Here is a 22,546-nt window from a genome sequence, read left to right as displayed (position 1 = left end):
GCTTTTGATCACTTTTGGAGTCTGTAGTTGCCATTTTTCAACATGAAGACCAAAGTTGTGTCAGTGAATGTCAGAGGAGCAATTATTAGGATGAAAGCTAAGAATAAAACAGTAAGAGACATTACTCAAACTTTTGGATGATCAAAATCAACAGTTTGGAACATAATTAAGAAGAAAGAGTGTACGAGTCAGCTCACTAATCACAAGGGGACTGGAATTCCAAGGAAAACCTCCTCTACTAATGGCAGAAGAATTCTCTTCGTAATGAAGAAAACTCCCCAAACATATGTCCGTCAGATCATAAACTTTCTTCTGGAGTAGTCATGTCAATGACTACTGTCCACAGAAGACTTCATGAACAGAAATACAGAGGTTACAATACAAGATGTAAACCACTAGTCGGCCACAGAAAGGATGGCCAGATTACAGTTTGCCAAGAAGTATTTAAAAGAGCCTGCAGAATTCTGGAAAAAGATCTTGTGAAACCAAGATTAGCCTGCATCAGAGTGATGGCAAGGGGTGAAGGAACTGCCCAAGATCCAAAGCTACCACCTTTACATCTTTGCATCTTGCAGTGTAACCTCTGTATGTCTGTTCAAAAAAGTGTCATTGTCCCATACATTATGGAGGGCATTGTGTACTTCCTGAACTGCAATAAAGTGAATCATTAATTGACATGTTTTTCTAACAGGATAATGCAATTTGATTAATGATAGCTTTGTTTTGCATCTTTTTCAGATTGTCTAAAAACCAGTCTAAGTGTATTTTAACTTTTGGGAAGTTTTAAATGAACATTTTTAAATATTTTGAGTAGGACAGTCTCTTTCATTCTTCTGTAAGAGAAATCTCTTCTTAAAATAAAGCATTGCAATGATTAATTGCTGATGAGGATAAACGTTGAAATTCAATTTTGCGGAATTTTAGAGGGCCATTAATTATGGCCTGTTATTAATCCCAGTTAATGTTGTGTTCAAAGATAAATCTAACATTTTGTTGTTATGCAATATTGAATCTAATTTAGTCATGGAAACTCATAATGCTGAGGAGTAGGGACTCTGTTTAAAAAGCCATTGGCCGACCATTGCATGAACATCTGATATAGCATAATTACAACTTGATATTAAACCCCTAAGAAGTTTTGATCAAAGAATATTGCAAATTTAAAGCCACAAATTAGTCCCAATGATGCTAACATATGCACACCGACTTTGACATTATTTTTCTGTTCTTTCATTCAAGGGCTGTTTTGCTCTTTAAAATGTCTTAATGTCTCCACTAAAATCGTAGATGGAGGTATCGCTGTAGATTACTACATTTGTTGAGTAATATTATTAAACATAACTTTAAAGTTATGATGTGAAGGAAATATAATCAGCTGTGTAAATTCTGTTGTTTTAAAAAATATTTTCACATTTCATACAAAATACAAACCCCTCATTTAAAAATTATTCAGCACTAAATATTTGCTTGGCACTGGTCCATTAGTTCTATAGCTTGTGCCATGTTTCGTAAATGGTCAGATTTTAAGAGATCATGTATATTTCTTCTAGAGATGTGGAAGTTCAGGAAAAGAAAGCAAACTCTGTCTCTCCATCTGCTGCTAATTGTGCACCTGAACTGGAAAACTTGAGGAGGAAGGTAAGTTTAAAATTCTTCAGCATATACATCAGAATCTCTGCAAACTTGTTACTGTTCAGATTTCATCTGCATGAATTTAGAATCTTAATTGGTGCATCTTGGCGCCTCACAGTTCGGCGGGCAGCAACCTCCTTTGAAGAAGACCTCACTGACAAAAGACAAAGGAGGAAACACCCAACCCCAACCCACCAATTTTCCCTTGCAACCGTGTCTGCCTGTCCCGCATCGGACTTGTCAGCCACCAATGAGCCTGCAGCTGACGTGGACATTGCCCCTCCATAAATCTTCGTCCGCGAAGCCAAGCCAAAGAAAGAGTTTATCAAAGAGAGGGATAATTTCTCAAGATGGTATCATGCAATATTGTGAAGAAACTTATCAAATACTCATTGAAACTCTACTCGCTGGTATTTAGTGAGAAGGGATTATATGGAAACATATAAAATTAGGAAAGGCATAGATAAGATAGAGGTTGGTAAGTTGTTTCCATTGTTGGGGAGACTAGAACTAGGGCACATCGGCTCAATATTCAGGATGGGGATGAGGAGGAACTGCTTTTCCCAGGGGGTGGTGAATTAATGGAATTTGCTGCCCATGGAAGCAGTGGAGATGACCTCAGTGAATATATTCAAGACAAAGTTGGATACATGGTAAGGGAATTAAGAGATGTGGGGGAAAAGGCAGTTAAGTGGAGATGATCCTATCATCAGATCAGCCATGATTTCATTGAATTGTGAAGCAGGCTTGATGGGCTCCTATTTCTTATGAAACTCCTTTATTCTATTTTAACCATGTACTTTAATAATAGCCCTGTCAATAGTAATGACAGGACACCAATTGGCCCAGTGGATGTTTCTTCATAGGCTTTTCATGTCAACAACATTGACTGAAGTTGTTGATTTGTCCCAATATCTGTCTAGTGCTGTATAAGAAACAGCCATAAATAAGTTTAGTGTGTTGGATTTAGCTCAGTAATTTGCATCTTGGAGAGAAAGGAGGGCTTTCTCACCAGCCAATACTTGAAAAGATGTAGAAAATGTTAGTCTGATTTGAGGTCATGACTGCTAAAAGAACAGACTCCTGTCCACTCATAAACCAAATGTATTTGGCTTTTACAGCTATACTCAGAACCTTGGCAATTTAACCAGATTCCCTCAGTAGAGGCCTCATCCTTGTCAGCTTTACATTGACTGCTCTGGTTTCCGTTATTACCTCCCCCCACCACCCTGATCTTTTCCTTGCCCTCCTTTCCTTTCGCTCTGTCTTTCTCTTCATTCCCTCCGTCTCCTTTCACAGAATCAAAATCTAATGCCCTCCCCATCAATTCTCACCTTTCCTCCTTATGATATCCAATTAACACATTGTGTCTGTTGGCCTGTCCTCCTCCTCCCATTCTTCCCTTTTCACCAGCATTTTCATATAGGCCCCTTGCCTGCTCTTTGCTCATACCCTGAGGAAGGGCTCAGGCCCAAATCGTCAGTATTATATCTTTACCTCCTATGGATGCTGTGAAATCTGTTTGAGTTTCTCCAGCATTTCTGTGCTTTTACTCCCTCTTTGAACATGCGATCTTGTTCTAAAACAACAAGCTGGTAGCTTGTAGCACTGGTGCTCCAGAGCTTTAGCTGATCTCCATCATGGAATCATCCAGCACAGAAATGGGTGCCTTTGTCCATGCTGCCCACCATGTCTAGCCAAGCTAAACATATTAGGCCAGTATCTCTTTGTATCTTTCCTGTCTAAATATCTTCCAAATGCCTTTTAAACATATTATTTGTATCTGCTTCAATCACTACCTCAGGCAGCTCATTCCAAATAATTGCCTCCCTCTGTGTCAAAAAATTTCCCCCTCAGAGATCTCCTTTAAATTTCTCCCTTATCACCTTAAAACTGAACCCTCTGTTTTGACACTCCACTGTCCTGGGAAAGAGATTATATTGATCAATGTCTTTCATGATTTTATAAACCTCTGTCAGATCACCTCTAAGCCTTCCTGTTTCAATGAGAATAAACCCAGCTTGTCTAATCTCTTCTTAAAACCACAGACCTCCATTCCAGACATCCTTGTAAATCTCTTCAATTTTTCGCGACTAAATTCTTCATTTAATGTGGTGGCCAAAATTGTATACAGGGGTCCACATGCAGTCGAACCAATGTTTTGTACTGTTGCATCAGGATGTCCGAACATTTGTACTTGAAGTCTCAGTCTATAAAGACAAGCATACAAAATATCTGTTCACTACCTTGACTACCTGTGTCATCATTTTCAGTGAGCTGTGGACCTATGTAACTACATTACTGAAGGTTTTAATAATTGTGCCTGCAGTGCACAAGGATATTTAAACAACAGTTTCTACAAATGTGCATCATACACTTCTTTAAAATTTACATTTCATATATTTCCACAAAATATCTCTATATGATTTGACCCAAATTTCAAAGTTTCTTGTTTGTATTGATGCATTAATCTTCCAACACCACCAGCAAGGTAAGTGAACTAATATCAATTTCACCAACACACCAAGTATTGAAAGGCCAATTGCATTCCTCTGCCTGATCACATACTGGACCAGATTTCCAAAACAGATACCAAGCTCTCATTTCCAAATGGATGGAGGAAGTGACTCCAGGATGTCCCAGAACAAGTCCAGATTCCAACTAAATTTTGGAAATCCTTTGCCCATGGAAAATGATGGCATTGAGAACCTTCAGTCAGTGCTTTGGGGGCACAAGTAAAAGTAAATGGAAGAAGGAGTGCACTAGTATCTAAAACAGCCATCTAAACCACTCCATCAATCACTTCCTCTCCCACCTATGGCAAGTCCCAGATTATCAGCTACCCCAGAATTCACAAAACTAAAGTAGAGGCAAGACATTTTCCATCTTGAAGGATTGCCTTAGAGAAAGAGAGTAACTTTGGTATGACATAAACCTTAATATTACTCTAACATTCTGACAACGCATTTGGAGGGTACTGCAAAACTATGGTAGCACTTGAACTGAGGCCATACAAACCCATTACATTCCTAGCTTCATATTTGAATGTTCTACTAGTGCTAGCTGTCCATCTTCATGTAAAGAATTACACCTTGCTTCATTGTTGGTTCAAAAGACAGAACGGAGAATAGGAAACAGAAAAATTGATCACACACCTTCTGTTCATGGAAGAAAACACAAAAGGTTTTGTGAGAGTGGGGAACTTACGGAAATTAAGAAAATTGGTGAGAGTGAAAACTAATAATCTCAAGGAGCCAATTATCTACATCCAGAGTATTGAAAGAGTTGGTTATATAAATGGCTATTGTAATTTCAATCCTATTTTGCACTTCGATAGATTTAAAGATCATTCCAGAATATTATATGGCAGCAAATGTGACCCCATTATTTAAGAAAGGAGAGAGAGAAAGGAGATGTACAAAATGTTAATATAACATCAGTGATAAGGAAAATACTGCTATGTAAAATGAAAATTTAAAAACACACTAGGAATGGAAGGATGCAGAGTAGATATATAATAATTAAATCATGTTTGACTAATCCATTTTTTTTGAGGATATGATTTGTGGAATAAATTGGGCAGAACAAATTATTTTCAAAAACCTTTGCACAAGGTTCCACACAGGAAGTTGGTCAAAAAGTGAGAGTGCATAGAATGGGAGCAATATGTATTAATTAATTAACAGTCAGAGAACACTGAGTGAGAATAAATGGGTCTCAGGTTGGAAAGTTGCGATTAGTGTAGTTGCACAGAGATTGGCCTCTGGCCTCATATAAGGTATATAAACAATCTTGGTGAGGAATCCAAATATATTTCCATTGTGACTGATGATGCAAAACTTGGTTGGATTGTGAGTAAATATAAAGAAAACAAGGCTTCACTCAGCCTCACCAAATCTGCTTAACTGAGTCAGAACATGGCAAACTGAATATAATGTGGGAAAATATAAAGAAAAACTTTGGCGAATGAAACAGAAATTTTTTAAAAGGTGGGAAATTGGACACAAGGATGTTCTTGTACATAAGGCATGAAGGTGCAGCAAGCAATTTGGAGGGCAAATGCTTTGATGCTTCAGTTAAATAGGGTCTTAATGAGACTGCATCTGAAATATTTTGCAGAATGTTCATCTCCTTACCTGAATGAAAGGATATTCCTGTCTGGGTGTGCAACAAAGTTTCACCAGAGTGACTCCTGGGATGGTGGGTTTGTAGTATTAGCAAGGATTTGGCAAGATGTCCTATACCTGCTCCTCTTTGCTCATGTACAAAGCAGGTGAGAAGAGTCAGATGGCTACTCCTGCTTGTAATTCTAAATGAGCAAAAAACATAGTTATCTTCAGAATGGAGAGGTCAATCGAGAAAAATAGGAATGAGTCTATGTTATTGCACTTTCTTTTTTAATTGTGGTTCTGCAATTCTTGAGTTTATATAATTGACTTCAAACTAATAGGGTGTACTTTATATTAAAAAAAAATATATATACATATATATACATACACACATGGAGATCTTGAAAGTTGTTAATTTTGGATCCACCTGTCTTAATTTGTACCTGATTTTTTTATTCATGGCATGCAAAGACGATTTCTGTATATTTTATAAGCAACATTAAACATCTTTTTTAAATGAACAGATAGAGATGCTTGAAGCTCACTTGAAATTAACAGGCTGCATTGACAAGGATGGGAATGTAAGACGTGAAGCTGAACATTGGGAGGAAGGCCCATGTACTCTGTGTCAGTGTAAGGTAGGAAATTTTAAACTCTTATGTGCTGTGAAATTAGGAAACTGCTAGTATTTTTATTTTTATTGAGCCAAAGAATGGGATTCTTGCTCATTGAATTGATTATATTTAACTGTGTTCTCAGAGCCAGTGTTCAACAAAAGAGAAGAGAAATTGGGTAGGAGTCATTGGTCGACAAATAACTGTTGCCAAAACTGACTCATGTAATGCAATGAGTTAAGACTTGATTGTAAAGACATAAGTGAACCAGTTATTGTAACAGAAGGAAGCATTGCACCTCCACAGGGACTGCAACTGGATCAGGGCATTTAAAATTGATATGGAGATTAAGACATGCAGCACTATGTGTTAATTGATGTATTCTCTTTGAAGCAGTACCCTAACCCTAAAATCTGCTTGAGGATTGCATCGGTCCAGATTTTTGGATATTCCAGATTCTCGGGTACTTTTACAATTCAAATTTAAGGAGGAATAAAGAAGAGATGAACAGTTAAATTTTGATAGTGTATTCATTAACAATGCGTCATTTATCAAATTGATGGTTTTATAGAAAAATAAAATGAACACATGACAGAAACATAAACATAATAATTTTTCACTTTAAAAACAAAAGCATGTAATTCTTGAGCATGTTTTAAAATGACCATTGTAAAAGAAAAGTACAGAATGCAAATGAATTTCTTGTGTAATCGCTTGTTGCTGCTCTGTATCTGTGGCGCTTATACATGCACACACACAAAAGCCCACTAAATTTTAAAAGTTTGAGAGTCAGATTAATTTTTCTGGAACCTGGACTTTTGGACTTCTACTGTACCGTATATTTTTAAAAAATAGAAATTATGTTAATTATTTCAATTACATTCTTCCGATCTTAGACAATGGGACAGTGGTTGGTGGCAGAGGACAGATGCAGTGGTGAGATAAACAACTAGCTAAAGAAAAGCATTCACTCTATGAGAAAATGTCTTCTCATAAAGATTCTGATTGACTGTAAATACGAGAATAAATTGTACTCTAAATAATACTCTACTGCATTGTTTACTGTTGTTTGGAGGACACAGCTCTTATTGTTACATCAAGAAAGAGTTTAGGGTAGAGGCCTCTAAAGTGGTCGATATCGACCCCTTGGGGGGGAGGATGTCGATGAGTGCTGGGGGTGGGGGGGGTCAACTGAATTTTTGGGGTCAAAAGAATTGTAGATCCCGAGGTCCCCACTCCCGCCTGGGAGCCCGACATCCCCACTCCTGCAGGGAGTCTGAGGTCCCTGCTCTGCCTGCCTGCCAGCCCAAGGCGACTTCTTCGATGTGGACAGCACCACACCCGATGTGGAGACTGGAGTCACCATTGCTGATGTTGAGGACTTGGACCCAGCTCCGTTTGGCATCTTTCTGGCCAGAAGCAAAGTTTTTTTTTAAACTGTTATTGTACTCATTTGCTTGCTGAATTTACAGATTTGTTACTTGGCAATTAGGCTGTGGCTGGGAGGTTATGAATATGGTATGCAGTTTCCCTCACTAATGCATATGGAAACTGCATGTCTTCTTAATTATTTATTGATTGTTTTTTTTGTACATGCCTGGGGGTCAACAAGGGATCATGAAGGGGTCGATCGTCTGAAAAGTTTGGGGACCCTGGGTTTAAGCTATAACTTCAATGGTCAATCAGAATCTTTATGAGAAGATATTTTCTCATCCAATGAATGTCTTTCTCTAACAATTTCTTTGTTATCTCACCACTGCATATTAAAAATATAGTGTGTATTTATTTTTGCAACTTCAGTGAAAAGATATTGAATGCATTTATTTTAGTAGCTTTAATCAGCATGCTTGTCCTCTTTTAAAAGTGTACTATTCACTCTATAAATCTTACCTTTTGAAAATTATTCATTAAGTCCATGAAAGGTCCTTTTTCCATAGTATATTACTCATTAGGTTGTTCATAATGAGTCAGGCCATGGCGTAAATGCCTTGACTGAGTTGTTGGATGAAGCAACGATATGAGTAAGGAATTAGAATGGGTGCATGTTATGGCAATAATTCAATCCTTTAAAAAAAGTTTAAAATATTGCAAGAAGTTGTGTTGTGCAGAAGTTAGGAAGAATTTTTAAGAAGCCACACAGAAGCAAGGCTATATGTGATCTGATATACAAAAGTCAATCTATTAGAATTCATCTTTTAAGCAACATGTATAAACATTTTGCTTAAAACTTTACCGACAGGATAAGGAGACCAAATGTGTCGTGACAACTTGTCCTCAGAACTGCAGAAACCCTGTGAAGAAAGAAGGCAAATGTTGTCCTGACTGTGAGGAGGAGTGACACCTTTAGGAACAACAAATAAAAATCCAAAGAAGTTTAATTCAGCAGATTATATCACCTCTGTTGACATCCAGGCACTGAATACATCCATGACTATTTGAATTGTTCTGTATTATCTCATCACAACCTCAATACTAGAGACCTGATCCACACAGCACTCAGTCATTGTGGAGCAGGAGATTTAACCGGAAATGATCCAAGTGTTTAGGTTTGTAATTGGTTACAATATGCACTGTTTTAAAGAAACCCGTTCCTTTTTATGGTGAATGTCATGTCAGAATTTCTGTAAGTACAGAACCCATTATCTGCAATACAAGGTTCAAGAGCTTCACAGTTACCTCAAAACAAATAATTTCTCAATATCATGGTGCTAAATATTTAGTTTTTAATCAGTAAAACAATAGGTACTCCATCTTGAATTTTATACATTGTACTATTTTTGTTTAATTTGTTGGACTTGTCTCTTTGTATATAAACTGCCATATTTTGTTCAGCCCTCATTTTGCAGTAAATTATATCTGAAAGTTATGTCTTGTTACATCAGGGTGAAATTGCTAACTTTTTGCCAGTAATATTTTCAGAAGACATGGGACCCATTTCTTGGACTACAGAAAGTGCAGAGCACATGTATTCAAACTGCTCACCGTAATGTGCATTGATCCGTTCAGATGCTTTAAATGAAAGGAATTATAGAAATGAAAGGAAATAAAAACGGGAAAAAACAGAAATACGCAGCAGGTCAGTGGGAAGAGAAGCAGAGCTAACATTCCAAGATGAAGACCCTTCGTCAGATCTTTGTTCAGAATTGGCTTGACCGCCGAGTATTTCCTGTGTTTATTTTAAATTTCCAGTACCCAGATTTTTTTTGTAATTTTCACATAAAAATCCGAGGTCCTTTCTGAAATATTGTGTGACTGTAGGCCTTGATTTTTCCTTGGTGCAGGAAAAATCAATGGTATTTTTTTTTTTGGATTATGCTCCCAGTGGGCAAGGCACATAGCCATGAGCACACAGTGGCCAATATATCCTTCAGTGACATAAATATTATTACCAAGCAGACCAGTTACTAGGTACATGTTGCCGGCAGGGGTTTGCGTCAGCCAGCAACTGACTTCAGAAAATTACAAGTTTGATTACAGTGAATGGAAAGTTACAATGGTGCATCTGGTTGCCTCTTTACCGTGATATACTGTACATGGTAACTTATCCCTAAGACTTGTATCTGTTTCTGCTGCCTATTGAGTTGTAATTTTGTGCATCTATGGAAGTGAATTTTGCTACATGACACTGTATGTACTCAGCCAGTCTGAAAAAAGCTTCAATTAAAAGCACATGTATTTTTCTTCTCTCGGTCTAGTATCTAATTCACTGACAAATTCTCCATTAGGAAAATATGGGAATTGCAAACTTAAGCATCAGTTCTTTATTTATTTATCTGTCTATTTTTTTTTAAATTTATGACAATCTTGTACATTATTTTGACCTTTTTTTTCCTTCCATTTCTTCGGAAACTTTCAGCGGAGTAAAATGAGGCCCCTGCCTACAGGAGGGTATATTTGTGGTCCAATTCTATACTTTCACTTACTCCCTCTGTGAACGACCAGGGGGTAAAAGTTGGATTTTTTCCATTACCACTGATTGTCAAAAAAAGGTAAGACAGTGTTGGCCCTCTGACCCACAAGCTTGGCTTTACATTTTGGTGGTACATGCAGATTTCCTCACTAATTTTCTGAGAAATTCTGACATTGCTTCTGAGTCGTGAAGACTAAATGTACTGAACTGATTATACCCTGTTTCTTGTTCACAGTAAAGGTCTTCAACTGAAAATTGCATTACAAGTTTTTCATGGTATGTTTCACGCTACTCCAACAAAAAGCAATACGATGGAAGTATAGTCCATAAAATAATACACCTTATATTGATGTTCATTTACTTTTGAATACAGCACTCTTCACAAATATTCTGCTGTACTTAGAGTGAAACTTAAAAGTCTGCATGTGCTGTGATTGTAGTAAAAACAGAAGTGCTCGCAGCATCCAGAGGAGGGCAAAGATTCGGTGCCCTCCAAAATGTTTGGGACAAAGACACTTTTCCCTTTTTGTTTTGGCCCCTGTGCTCCACAGTTTTAATTTTTAATCAAACAATTCACATGTAATTAAAGCGCACATTCTACATTTTATTCAAGATTATTTGTATGCACTTTAGTTTGACCGTGTAGAAATTATATCACTTTTTAATACATAGTCCTCTCGTTTCAGGGCACTATATTGTCTGGAACATTTGGTTCAAAGGTGAGTACTCAGGTATGTTTAATTGCTTCATTGGTACAGATATAAAAGAGCTGGGCTTGCTTCTCAGCTTTTGATCACCTTTGGAGTCTGTAGTTGCCAATTTTCAACATGAGGACCAGAGTTGAGCCAATCAAAGTCAAAGAAGCTATTATGAGGTTGAAAAACAAGTGAGAGACATCACCCAAACCATAGGATGACCAAAATCAACAGTAATCGCAAAGGGACTGGTATCCAAGGAAGACTCCATTGCCTGATGATGGAAGAATCCTCAACGTAATGAAGAAGAAGGCCCAAAACTATGTCCAATACATAAGACGCTCTTCAGGAGGCAGGTATGGATGTATCAATGGCTCTTTATCACAGGAAACTTCATTGAACAGAAATGCAGAGGCTTCTGGTTTTAAACATTCTCCAAAATAGTAAACTTTGTATGTAGGATCTATATGCTAAACTCAATAAAAATATTTTTAAAAGATCTTTAAAATGAAGTGTCAAAAAGACATTCAAATATGTATATATACCTATATATATATATATATATGTGTGTGTGTGTGTGTGTATCTATATCTATATAGATATAGATATATATAGATAGATATAGATATATCTATCTATATAGATATAGATCTATATCTATATAGATATCTATATCTATATAGATAGATATAGATATATATATATATATATATGGAGAATGGGCAGAACAGTTGGCAGAGTGGTTAGTGCAACACCTTTACAGAGCCAGTGATTGGCACTGAACCTGGGTTTGAATCCCACGCTTCCTGTAAGCAATTTGTATGTTCTCCCTATTTCTGCATGGGTTTTATCTGGGGACTCTGGTTTCCTCCTACCATTCAAAACATACCAGGTTAAATGGGGTGTAAATTGGGCGGCTTGTTTCAGTGCTGTGTGTCTAAATAAATGACAGTACCTCAATTATATTCCTGAGAGAAAACGTGCATCAACCTGAGTAGCCTGAAGGGAAAATTACCAACAATTATTCACATCTTTTGTGGTTCTAGCAGTTTCAAGCCCATTCTGGCTGAGTACTTAGTCATCAAGAAAAAAAGTAAATGATATTTGGATCTGGAAGTAAACTGTAACAAAAAAAGGACTGTGTAGAATTTGGAAGCCACTACAATAAATTAAATGAGTTATATGTATAGTTGTGAAAGCCAGATCAGCATTTTTATAATATTTAACAATTTAGCACTTCAGCTGGTGAAGTCTATTGATCCTTTGCAAAAAGGCAAATAACAAATTCTATCTATTTTCCAACTGGTCATAATGTTTAACCTCAGGATGAAAATGGTAGTCTGTGTGTATGTCTGTGTACATCTGGCTAAGAGATTTGAAGTTATGAAAATGAAAAGTGGCCTTGCTCCTAACTTTGTGAACTGATTATTAAACAACATTGCAGGGTTTTATTATTTTTTTGCCATCCTCCTGTTATGGTTTTGTCACACAAGTATCTTGTAACATTTTTTTTTCATCCATTTTAACTGAGGTATTAATTGATTTATTGAAACAGCTCATTACCTTGGCAAAGAGAAAATAACTAGAAGTGGCTAACAGGGATATCAGTGGGAACATATACCCTATTAAGTCTTCACTGTTTGATAAGACTGCAGTAAACTCTCACCCCAATTCTGCTGCCTAATGGATATCCCTTGATGCTCCCAAAGATACTTTGTAAATGTACTTGATAATTGAGAACCTACAGTCAACTTGGATAGAGAATTCCAAAGATTCCCAATCCTCTGAAAGAAATATCATTCTTAAATATTAAATATTCAGCCCTTATCCTGAGGCTGTCCTAGTATAAATTTCTCAGCTTGTCTCCACATCCACATGACATTTATCTTGATATGTATAGGATATGACATGATTTTTTTGCTATATTAGTAGACTTTGTATGTAGGATCTATATGCTAAACTCAATAAAAATATTTTAAAAAGAAAGAATAGATAATGGTGACCCAATAATAATACTTTAATCTGATTTTCTTCCAATAAATTTTTATATTATAAAATTAGGATATATTGAAAAAGATCCCTTTATGGGTAAATAGTTCATTCTTGTATAAATTTAATTGACAACTTGAAAACTGGCCAAATTGGGCAAGCAAAGTATCTATTACACAATGATCAGATATATCAGTTCAATTAAAGTGAACATTTAACCTAAATTTCTTTTTTTCAAGCCTTATCAATTTTCATTCCTAAATCTTTCTTTAATTCATTAGATTTGGTTATTTCCTCATATATATGGCAGGGAAAACAACCACGTATAAATAAAGCCCATCTTCAGAACATTAAAAGGAACAGGGGATTATCACTTCCAAATTTTCGATGTTATTATTGGGTGATTTATGTACATAATTTACTTTTATTGTTGCCTTTTGATAAATTAGTGAATCACCCTTGTTGGGTAGCAATGGAACTGAAGTTTTATAAAAAATCATCTATGTTAACAATTTTAAGTTCTGTTTTATCCTTTTCCTTTTCAAAATTGACGCATAATCCGATAATGAGAAGTAGGTTGAGAACATGGGCTCAATTTAGGAAATGTTTTGGTTATAACCGTTTTTCTCTTGTTAGTTCCATTATAGATAACCATCTTTTTCAGCCATCTGTTTTAGACGCAATAAGGAATGGTACAGTTTAGGTATCAAAAGTTATAAAGATCTTTTTATTCAAGATAACTTTCCCTCCTTTGAGCAATTGTCAGCTAAATTGAATCTCTCTAATATATACATTTCTTTAGATATTTAAAAGTTAGACACTTTGTTCAGTCAAAATTGCATGAATTTCCTCAAATCACAAATATTCTTGATTTTCTTTTAATTTACAGCGGTCGATTAACAATTTATGGGATTTACGATCAGCCTCATTGGCTGGGATTAAGAATGATTGGGAGCGGATCTTAAAATAACATTTTCAGATGAAGACTGATCTTTCTTTGATTAATGATGCTTCATTTTGTGCAAGACATTGTTTATTACAATTAAAGTAGTACATCGAATACATATGTCCAAACTTAAGTGATCTCATTTTTCTGCAGATGTTAATCCACCCTGTGAGAAGTGCAAAGTTTTTGAAGCACAGGTGATCCATCTTCACACAATGAAAATAAACAAGAAAATTGTGTCATCTACTTTTACACACTGGGTCAGTTCATTTCTTCTCCTTCCGTCATTTTAGGTGCTTAAGGCGCCCTAGCGACTTTGTTTTTTTTTAGTTTTATGGGCGAGAGATGTTTTTTTTCTGCAGGAACAAGAGATATAATATCAAATTGTGTCGTTGCGATGTTCATTTTTAATCCAGGAGGCATTGTAATTACTTTGAACCTGGACAGTATATTTCTCTTGTTCTTAGACTTTTTGTTGCATATATAAATAAAATCCAAAAAAAAGTTTGTTGATTGGCTTATAATCCCTGCGCCTTCATGAAGAGTCCATTCCACGTGTCTACCAACCCCAAGAAGTTGGTGGGGACAGACAGCAAGTTCGTGGAGAGAAGGGACGTGGCGGGATCATTGACCTGAAAGATTTGGTGGGAATGAGAGCCGCGCGGGCTGTTGCCCCCAAGGACGAGACCAGGACAGCAGCGCAGGTGGGGGAATGGGCAGAGGACTGCCGTGATTTGTGCGGCTTCCGCATTCCAGAAGCGGCCGCTGACATTTGGAAACTGGTTCCACCTGTCCTGGCGGGGACTGGACCCGCAAAATCGACCAGTGAAAGCCTTTCCGTGGAAAGAAGCCGCTCGGTTCAATTGGGAAGCCGCTGCATGGAGACAGGTAAAGGGCGCAGCCAGACACGCTGGGGCGGGTGATGGAAGAGACTTTGCGGAGCTGCCTGCCCTGCCTGCGGACTCTGTGGGATCGCGTCTGGCCCGAGCCCCCCCGCCCGGCGGCGGATCCTCGCCCTCGGCAGTCGGTGACCGTCATCTCGAGTCCCTACCTGCAGACTAAAGTCCCGGGGAGCCCTGCCCCTGCCTTGCCCCGCAGACCCGGAGCCGTGCACACGGCTCTGTACGATTTCGAGGCCCGAACCCCGGAGGAGTTGTCGCTGCGGAAGGGAGAGCAGCTGAGGGTGATCCGAAACGAGGGAGACTACTATTTTGCGCAGAAAGCCGCTGCTTCGAAGGCAGCTCCAGCCGAGGGCTTGGTCCCCGCCAACTATGTCAAAGTTGTGGAGGAAAACCTTTCAAAAGAGCTGTGAGTGGCTTTATTGTGAAATGCACCAGGTGTTGCTGCTTTTTCTTGTGAGATGAGTTAAGAATAATAACTTTTTATGACAAGTTTTGGTCGAGTTGAATTGATGCCAATGGTTTGAAATTTTCTGTCTGTACAATCCCAGGGCGGACGTTTGCATAAATCCACCCCTTGGATGGAATTATCCCATGGTCAACCCCACCTTGGGTGGAGCAGTTTTTACCGATTACACTAGACAACGAAGATTTTGCTTCCTGAACACTTTTGGTTGCATTTTATGGATGGTAATCACCCTGTCGCGTACCTTTTTTGAGATACAAAACCTTTTATTGTGATTTCCTGTCATTTTTGTTTAAGCATGCTTCAAGCAACACGAAACCATGCTATTGAAAATTCATTTTCTCTGCATTCGCATTTGGATGTCCTGGTGCAGTCAGTGACCAACGTGGTGAAAGGTTTCACCAGGGCATTGCGACGGTGGAAAAGCCCTATCAGGGCAACTGGAATCCGTCAATGCTGGCCAACTATTGTTGGACACTGACAGGAGAGGCATCAGATGCTGAGTACAAACGATAAAGACCTATATCGATTTTAAAAATTGTGCCAAGCGCAGTTCCCCGAATTTCTTCTGAAAGAGCCCAAGTCCATTCACCAGCCACACCTCGGCTTGCTGGTCTACATCCCACCACTGGTGGTGCCTCAATTTATCGCCGTCTCACCTTACCCCTCCATCATGAATGGAGAAACCCATGCTGATCAAATTCTGGCCTTTTGACACTTCTTAAATCTAGTCACCATTGGCAGCTGTGCTATCAATGTTGTGAGTTTGGTCATTCTTCAACAACCTTCCACCTGAGAGCGGATGCAAGAGAGAGTACCTTGGGACATAACATCGGTTATGTGTTTTGATCTTTGCTATATAAAGGACACTGTTTGACCTGCTAAGTTTCTCCAACATTGTGTTTTTATGTCAGAAGGAGCAGTTTGTCTATCAATTCCAGAGACCGCTCCATTAATCAATAAGATGGTGGCTGATCCAGCCATGGCCTTCACACCACTTTCCCCGTCTCCCTTAGTCTGTCACTTTCTGCCTTGAACATAGTCAATGAGTCAGTCTCCACATCTCTGTGGAGGAAAGAATTCTGAAGGCTTGTGATTCTTTGAAAGAAGAAAGTGGCCTGGGCATGAGGATGAAGTTGAGGGTGGGAGCAAGTCACTCTGGTTGATCCTTGGAGAGGACATATTTTGGCATGGTCAACATGAGAATGGAAAAGCTAAAATGACAGATGATCTTTTATTATGTACAAACTCATAAGAGAGTAAATTGGGTGCATGCAGAGTCTTTTGCCCACAGTATGCGAATCGTTAACCAGTGGATATAGGTTTAAGGTGAAGGGGGAGAGATTTAACAGGATCCTGAGCTGACGCCATCAATACTGACTGCTCCAATTTCTGTAAATCCTGTCCCCCAATCTCTCTCTCTCTCTTTTCCTACCCTTCTGGTCTTCCTTCCTCCAGTTCCCACCCTCTTCCCTTTCTTCTCATATCAGGGAACTAACCTTCTTAGTCCTCTACCCTCACTGCCTATCACTTCTGAGTTTCTTTCTCTTCTACCCACCTATGACCTTGCTAGGGAGTCCTAATCAGAGTGACCCACAGGATCCAGGAGTGGGTGTTGCCATGGGAGCCATCCGTTAACTAAAGGACTCATGAGATTGCCTTGTGACTTGAAGTCACAAGCTTGTGTAAATACTATAAATAGATTACGCCATTTTGTGTAAATAATTTATGTCTTGAGAGTCAAAGTAAAGAGCACGTTGTTAGGGGAAACCTCTGTGTCTATCGTTTCATTACTCTGGGTAGCCAAGAGTGGAAGTTCGGTTCCTCATTTAACGTTTCTGGCCACGGCTATGACAGACCTCTTACCTGATCTCCCTCAGAAACTGTTCTAGTAACCTACTGTAGTATTGCGTGACAAATAAATTTGATGTTTCTGAAGAATTAGTTGGCATGGCATCTCCATCTGGAAGTACAGCAGCTATAGAAAATGTCGTGTAGTTTGAGATTCCCTATCATGAGAAATAAACTGTGATTAATTACCTGATCTCTGCCACTCAAGAAAATGCTCCCTCAACTTCCTACACTTCAGAAAGAAAAGTCCTATCTTATCTAACTCAGTGGTTCTCAACTTTTTTTTGTCCACTCACATACCACCTTAAGTAATCCCTTAATAACCAAATATCTCCTTTGGCTAAGGTTGCCATAGGTGCACTGAGGTTAGTAAAGGATTACTTAAGGTGGTACGTGAGGTGGGTGAGTGTCCAAAGTTGCACACTTTGTCAAAAGTGGTCCCACCAACATTGTGTACTATTGTAACAAGGCTGATGAAAGCAAATGTGCCAAATGTATTCTCACCGGTCTCTCTGCTCTATAATCCTCTCCAATGCCTCGCCACTTACCGGGTAGCAGGGTTGATAGGTTATCTGGCGGAATTCATTGTAAATACCAACTTACATTTTTTTTTTAATCTGTTGCAAGCCACTAGACTTATTGAACCAGGATCACTACAATTTTGGGAACTAAATTGAATTCAGCCAATTTTAGATTTAATCTGCAGCAGACCGCACAATTTTTGTCACTGGAGAACTCTGCAGTTTTAGTACAGCTTTCCGAAGATAAGAACATAAGCATGCAATAACCAAGACCTGCAGCTAGAACTTTATAAGTAGGCTTCTGCTGGTACATTTAGTTGTGGGAGTGATTAGCTATTTCATTCAAGGAAGGAAGCAGGCTCAATCCAGAGTCTTTGCTGAGTGAACCATCTAATCCAGAGCAAATACGTGAACAAGGGAGCAAATAACTGTAGGTGGGCTGACTCTGTGGGATCATTCTTGCATTTCTAGGATTGCAAGAGAGAGATTCAAGGAATAGCTTAACTCTGTGTTCTCACCTTTACTGATGAAGATTCTTGCTGATATCAAAAATAATACCAAAATAAATTATATACAATTCAGATATTTCCCAATAGTTTTATAATCTTCTTGACATAACAGGGCAGACATTTCATATTTTAAAAATCTACCCACAATCACTCATGAACGTACAAGTTTAAAAATATGTTTTAATTTGGAGATGCAGCACAATGTTTTTTGACTTTAGTAGAATTCTGAGGAACATTGGCACCAAAATGTCTCTTATTTTTAATTCTTTACTATTTCCATATAATGGTGTTGATTTAACCAATGATACGTAAATTGAAAATGTCAATTTTGCATGAGCAATACTTAATGTGGCTGGCAATGTGAACAGTATTTCTTGTAATAACCTACACTTACTGCAGCCTACTTGTTAAATTGAGCCAATTTGCAAATAACTGATTTGTGTCAGTTTTACATTGAAACATCCTACACTAAGCCTTCTACAACGTAACCCCAACCAAAGTGCATATGAGCTTCCTGTATTTAAAGTAATGATTTAAGCTCGCTAAAATGCAGCATGACCAGAAGTCCGATTTTTAAAAAAAAACATAACTGAAATTTTTGAACATTGTGTAAAAATGCAAAGGAATTTGGAATCAAATTCTGACTGAGATCTGCACTGTACTTAAAACCCTGTCAGCTTCGCTGCATGAAATATTTTGGAGACACACGCCCCTCCCCCCGCCCCCGCAAAATACCTGAACAGCAGATAGAATGCATGTTCAAATGGCGTGCCCAGTATCCACCAACCATTGTGGCAGGTGCAAGAAGTTGATACAATGGCATAATTGCAGAGGATAATCATCTCCTTTCCATTAATCTTATTAGTTGCTTAGTTTGCCTGAAGGTATTGTTGCTGATCTTTACCGTTTTTATGTTTTCAAGATATCACATGATGGAAGCGTGTTCCCATTAGCCACATCGTACTGAAAGCCATGTAATTTGAGCATAATTGAAACTGAGAAACTCCAAACCTTAGCCGCAATAAGGTTGTTTCTGTATGGGGGAGAAACCACATTTTGAGGCATCATCTCAGGACAAGGATCAACCCTTTTGGAATAAAATGGGGACAAATTTCTTTTCCAGAGACTTACAAATCGTTCAAATCCTAAATTCCAGAAGGCAAGAAATACTCAGACACCAACTATATTCATAGTAGAGATCGTAGTACTTAAAGGAGAACCATCTGAGGAAATGGACGAGAGATACAATCACCCATGCATGTCATTGAATATTAGCTAAATCATGTTCTTACCATTTAGGAATAAGGGCCTGTTGGAATATAAGAAGTCACCAATTGTGTCTTAATAGTTACAAGGATTCCCATGTAATGAACCGTAATCACAGAAAATCCTTATGGAGAGTGTCATAATTTGCTAAGGATTTCTTAAGAGCAGGGCGATATTTGCAGAAGCCTTCCAAGAGCTTGTGAAAATTTAAGCATTTGCAAATTTATATTGAGAAGCATTTCTATCCTTGTGACTGTATTTATGTTTATAGAGTGTTAGAAATATGTGATTATTTCACTCTGTTCAGGGTGTCTTTAGAAATGTGCAAGTAATTTGATTTTCCACAGTTTTTCTCCTCAAAAGGCTTTGCCACAACCATTATGGCCACCTTCTCCTGCAGATCTTCCCCTGGGCTCATGAGCCTCGCAATGTCTACTGTCAAACAAAATTTTGGATCCATCTCAGGGTATTAGTGGATATATTGTCGACCTCACCACAGAAAATACAAGGATAAAATATCTTAAATAATAGAGTATACTTTTTTCTAGAATTTTCTTCATCTTTTTTTGGTGAGAGGTAGAGACTGGTCCTTCAGCTCTTGATAAAGCCTTCTTACCTATCTCCAGTAATCCCAGACCATAAGACATAGGAGCAGAAATAGCCTATATTAAGCCCTTTAAGTCTGCCCCGCCATTTACCATATACACTCTAATCATTGATACCATGTACTAGTTAAACCCCCCCCCATTTTTGGCTGTGACTAACTGCCTATTTGAGCTCCTGATGCCCCAGCAGTGGACCCTCCCCCTCGCTGGAGCTCCCGGCGCCATGATAGCAGATCCTCGCCCCTGCCGAACTGAGCACCCAGTGCCCCAGCCGCCCGCCCATCCAAGTTTCTGACCACAGATCCTCACCCCGGCCGCCCACCCATCCGAACTCCCAATGCCCCGGCCACCATCCAAGCCCTGACCCCAGATCCTTGCCCCAGAGTAGCTCTCCCGAAGCCCCGACCGCAGACTTACCACTTGATTCCAGCCATCAGAGCTCCCAATGCCTTGAACGACGCAGGTATTTACCAAGGTCAAAAATTTGACCCATGTTAAAGTTGACCCACCCCAATTTTTTGGCCCAACAAAGTGATCCAAAAGATTTGATGATTACACGAATATATACAGTAATCATGAGCTGATTTGTTTTCCCACTCAGCCCCACTGCCCAGACTTTTCCCCTTAACCTTTGATGCCCTGGCGAATCAAGCACCTATCAATCTCTCCCTTAAATATACCCAATGACATGCCTGCCACAATAAATTTACCATCCTCTGGCTAAAGAAATTCTTCCGCATCTCTCTGCTAAGTGGACGCCCTTCAATTTTGAAGTTATGCCTTCTTGTTCTACGTTCTCCCACCATGGGAAACAACCTTTCTACATCTTTTGTGTCTGTGCCTTTCACATTCAAAATGTTCCAATGACACCTCCCTTCATTCTCCTAATTTCCAATGAGAACAGGCCAAGAGCTGTCAAACACTTCTCACTTGATAAACTGCAGCCACCTGCATTCAGACTGTATCTCCCTCTTCCTTGCCTATTTAAGTATCTATCAAAATGCCTCTTCAACATAGTAATTGTATGTAATTCCACTGTCTCCAGGCCACATTGGAGTGAATCTTCTCTTCCGTCACTTTTGCACAATCACATCCTTCCTATTGTGTGCAGTTCTTCCCACCACGACCCCCTGCCTCCTATTGCTAAGCTAGTTTTGGTCCAAAAAGGCAACTCACCTAGGATCCCATATGCTTTAATCCTCAGCACCAGAGGGCTTTGTCAGGTGCCCTGCCAAAATCGGTCCAGACAATATCTATCTTACAGCTTTCATTAATCTCCTTTGTAACCACCTGAAAAAAAATTAATCAAATTATTGATACAGAATTTCCCCCAGCCAAAACCATGGTGATTGTCCCTAATCAGTCCCTACCTCTTCAAATTTCTTCCAATAATTTCCCAAGCACTGATACCATTACCCAGTTCTTCTAAAGGAAGAAACATTAGCCATCATCCAGTCTTCTAGTACCTTAATTCTTGCTAAAAAAAGATGCAAAAATTTCCATCAAGACCTCAGAACTGTTCTTCCTTATATATATAGATATATATCTAGATATACATATATATATATATATATATATATATATATATACACACACATAGTGCTCTGGGATGGAGCCTCTGGGGATTTTTTCATTCTTGCATGTTCCAAAACACTGATACCTCCACCTTCCTAATACTGTACCAACATGTTCCTGGCTATTAATGTCTCTGAGCTCACTATCCTCCACATTCTTCTACTTTGTAAATACAGACAAGTACTGCAGTATATTGTATTCAGGATATTGTATTGCAAGGCTGTCAAACAATTAAAATGGAGTTATCAACTAACAGCATTTGAACCAAGCCTAGTTGGAAAAATACAAGTAAATTACAGATCTTGAGCCAGGAAGAAAGAAGGGTTGAGGATAAACTGCATTGGATGGATAATGAAATAGTAAATAAATCACATTTTTGTGAAAGGGAAGCTAACTGGCTGTAGAGATTAGGAAAAAGAGAGGGGCTTTAATTATAAAAGCACAGGTTACAAACCAGCTCCTCAGACTTCTCCTCAGACCAGAATCATGAATGTTGGCCAAGAACCATCAAGCTCAAGACCAGCTATAGTTTGTGAAGACCCCAGCATGCAGAGGGACTTGAGACTCATTGTTTCAGCCATATAATTTTGATTATGTGGCCTCATTAATGTAGTTGTAATTTGAGTCATTTTTTTAAATTCGTAATGTTCATTTATTGTCACATCTCAGAAAGTTTGTTTTGCAAGCAGTCCAGCTAGTTGTGCCAAACATAAATATAGCACTAAAAACACAATACAGAGTGCAGAATTAGAGAGATCAGTTTGAACAGAGCAAAGGCAGCATTATTTTACCAATGAGGTGTTCATTTAGAAGTTTGATAATGGCAGTAAAGAAATCAGTCCTTGAATATGGTGGTTCTTGCTATCGCACTAGTGAATCTTCATACCTCTGGGAGGGTGAAGAGAGTATGGCAAGGAGGGTTGGATGAGACTTAATATGTCGGCTCCTTTTCCAAGCAT

At 38.6% G+C, this 22,546-nt stretch overlaps 2 protein-coding genes across 12 annotated transcripts in view; both read left to right on the top strand.

The window, feature by feature from the left end:
• The window catches only part of LOC138735682 (peroxidasin homolog), a 179,359-nt gene extending 165,018 nt beyond the window's left edge, over positions 1-14,341 (top strand). For 5 of the 9 annotated variants that reach the window (XM_069883881.1, XM_069883883.1, XM_069883885.1 and 2 more), the window contains 3 exons: positions 1,551-1,638; positions 6,266-6,379; positions 8,595-10,035. In XM_069883881.1, coding sequence (XP_069739982.1) covers positions 1,551-1,638; positions 6,266-6,379; positions 8,595-8,693 — 301 coding nt within the window. In that variant the 3' untranslated portion in view covers positions 8,694-10,035. Of the gene's footprint in view, positions 1-1,550; positions 1,639-6,265; positions 6,380-8,594; positions 10,036-10,500; positions 10,542-10,951; positions 10,997-14,048 lie in introns of those variants that run through there. The other 4 variants (XR_011339868.1, XR_011339867.1, XR_011339869.1 and 1 more) reach the window with 4 other exon arrangements.
• A 103-nt stretch (positions 14,342-14,444) lies between these two features.
• Positions 14,445-22,546, top strand: part of LOC138735684 (tyrosine-protein kinase Srms-like) — a 29,233-nt gene continuing 21,131 nt past the window's right edge. For all 3 annotated transcript variants that reach the window (XR_011339870.1, XR_011339871.1, XM_069883890.1), the window contains exon 1: positions 14,445-15,203. Coding sequence is in view for 1 of the 3 variants with exons in the window: in XM_069883890.1 (XP_069739991.1) it covers positions 14,818-15,203 (386 nt within the window). In the remaining 2 variants the exon portion in view is untranslated. The remainder of the gene's footprint in view (positions 15,204-22,546) is intronic.

The sequence above is a fragment of the Narcine bancroftii genome, chromosome 6, assembly GCF_036971445.1.
Source record: "Narcine bancroftii isolate sNarBan1 chromosome 6, sNarBan1.hap1, whole genome shotgun sequence".
NCBI classification, from domain to species: domain Eukaryota; kingdom Metazoa; phylum Chordata; class Chondrichthyes; order Torpediniformes; family Narcinidae; genus Narcine; species Narcine bancroftii.
The sequence above is the reverse complement of the archived record's forward strand: the minus strand, read 5'-3'. Positions and strand labels throughout refer to the sequence as shown.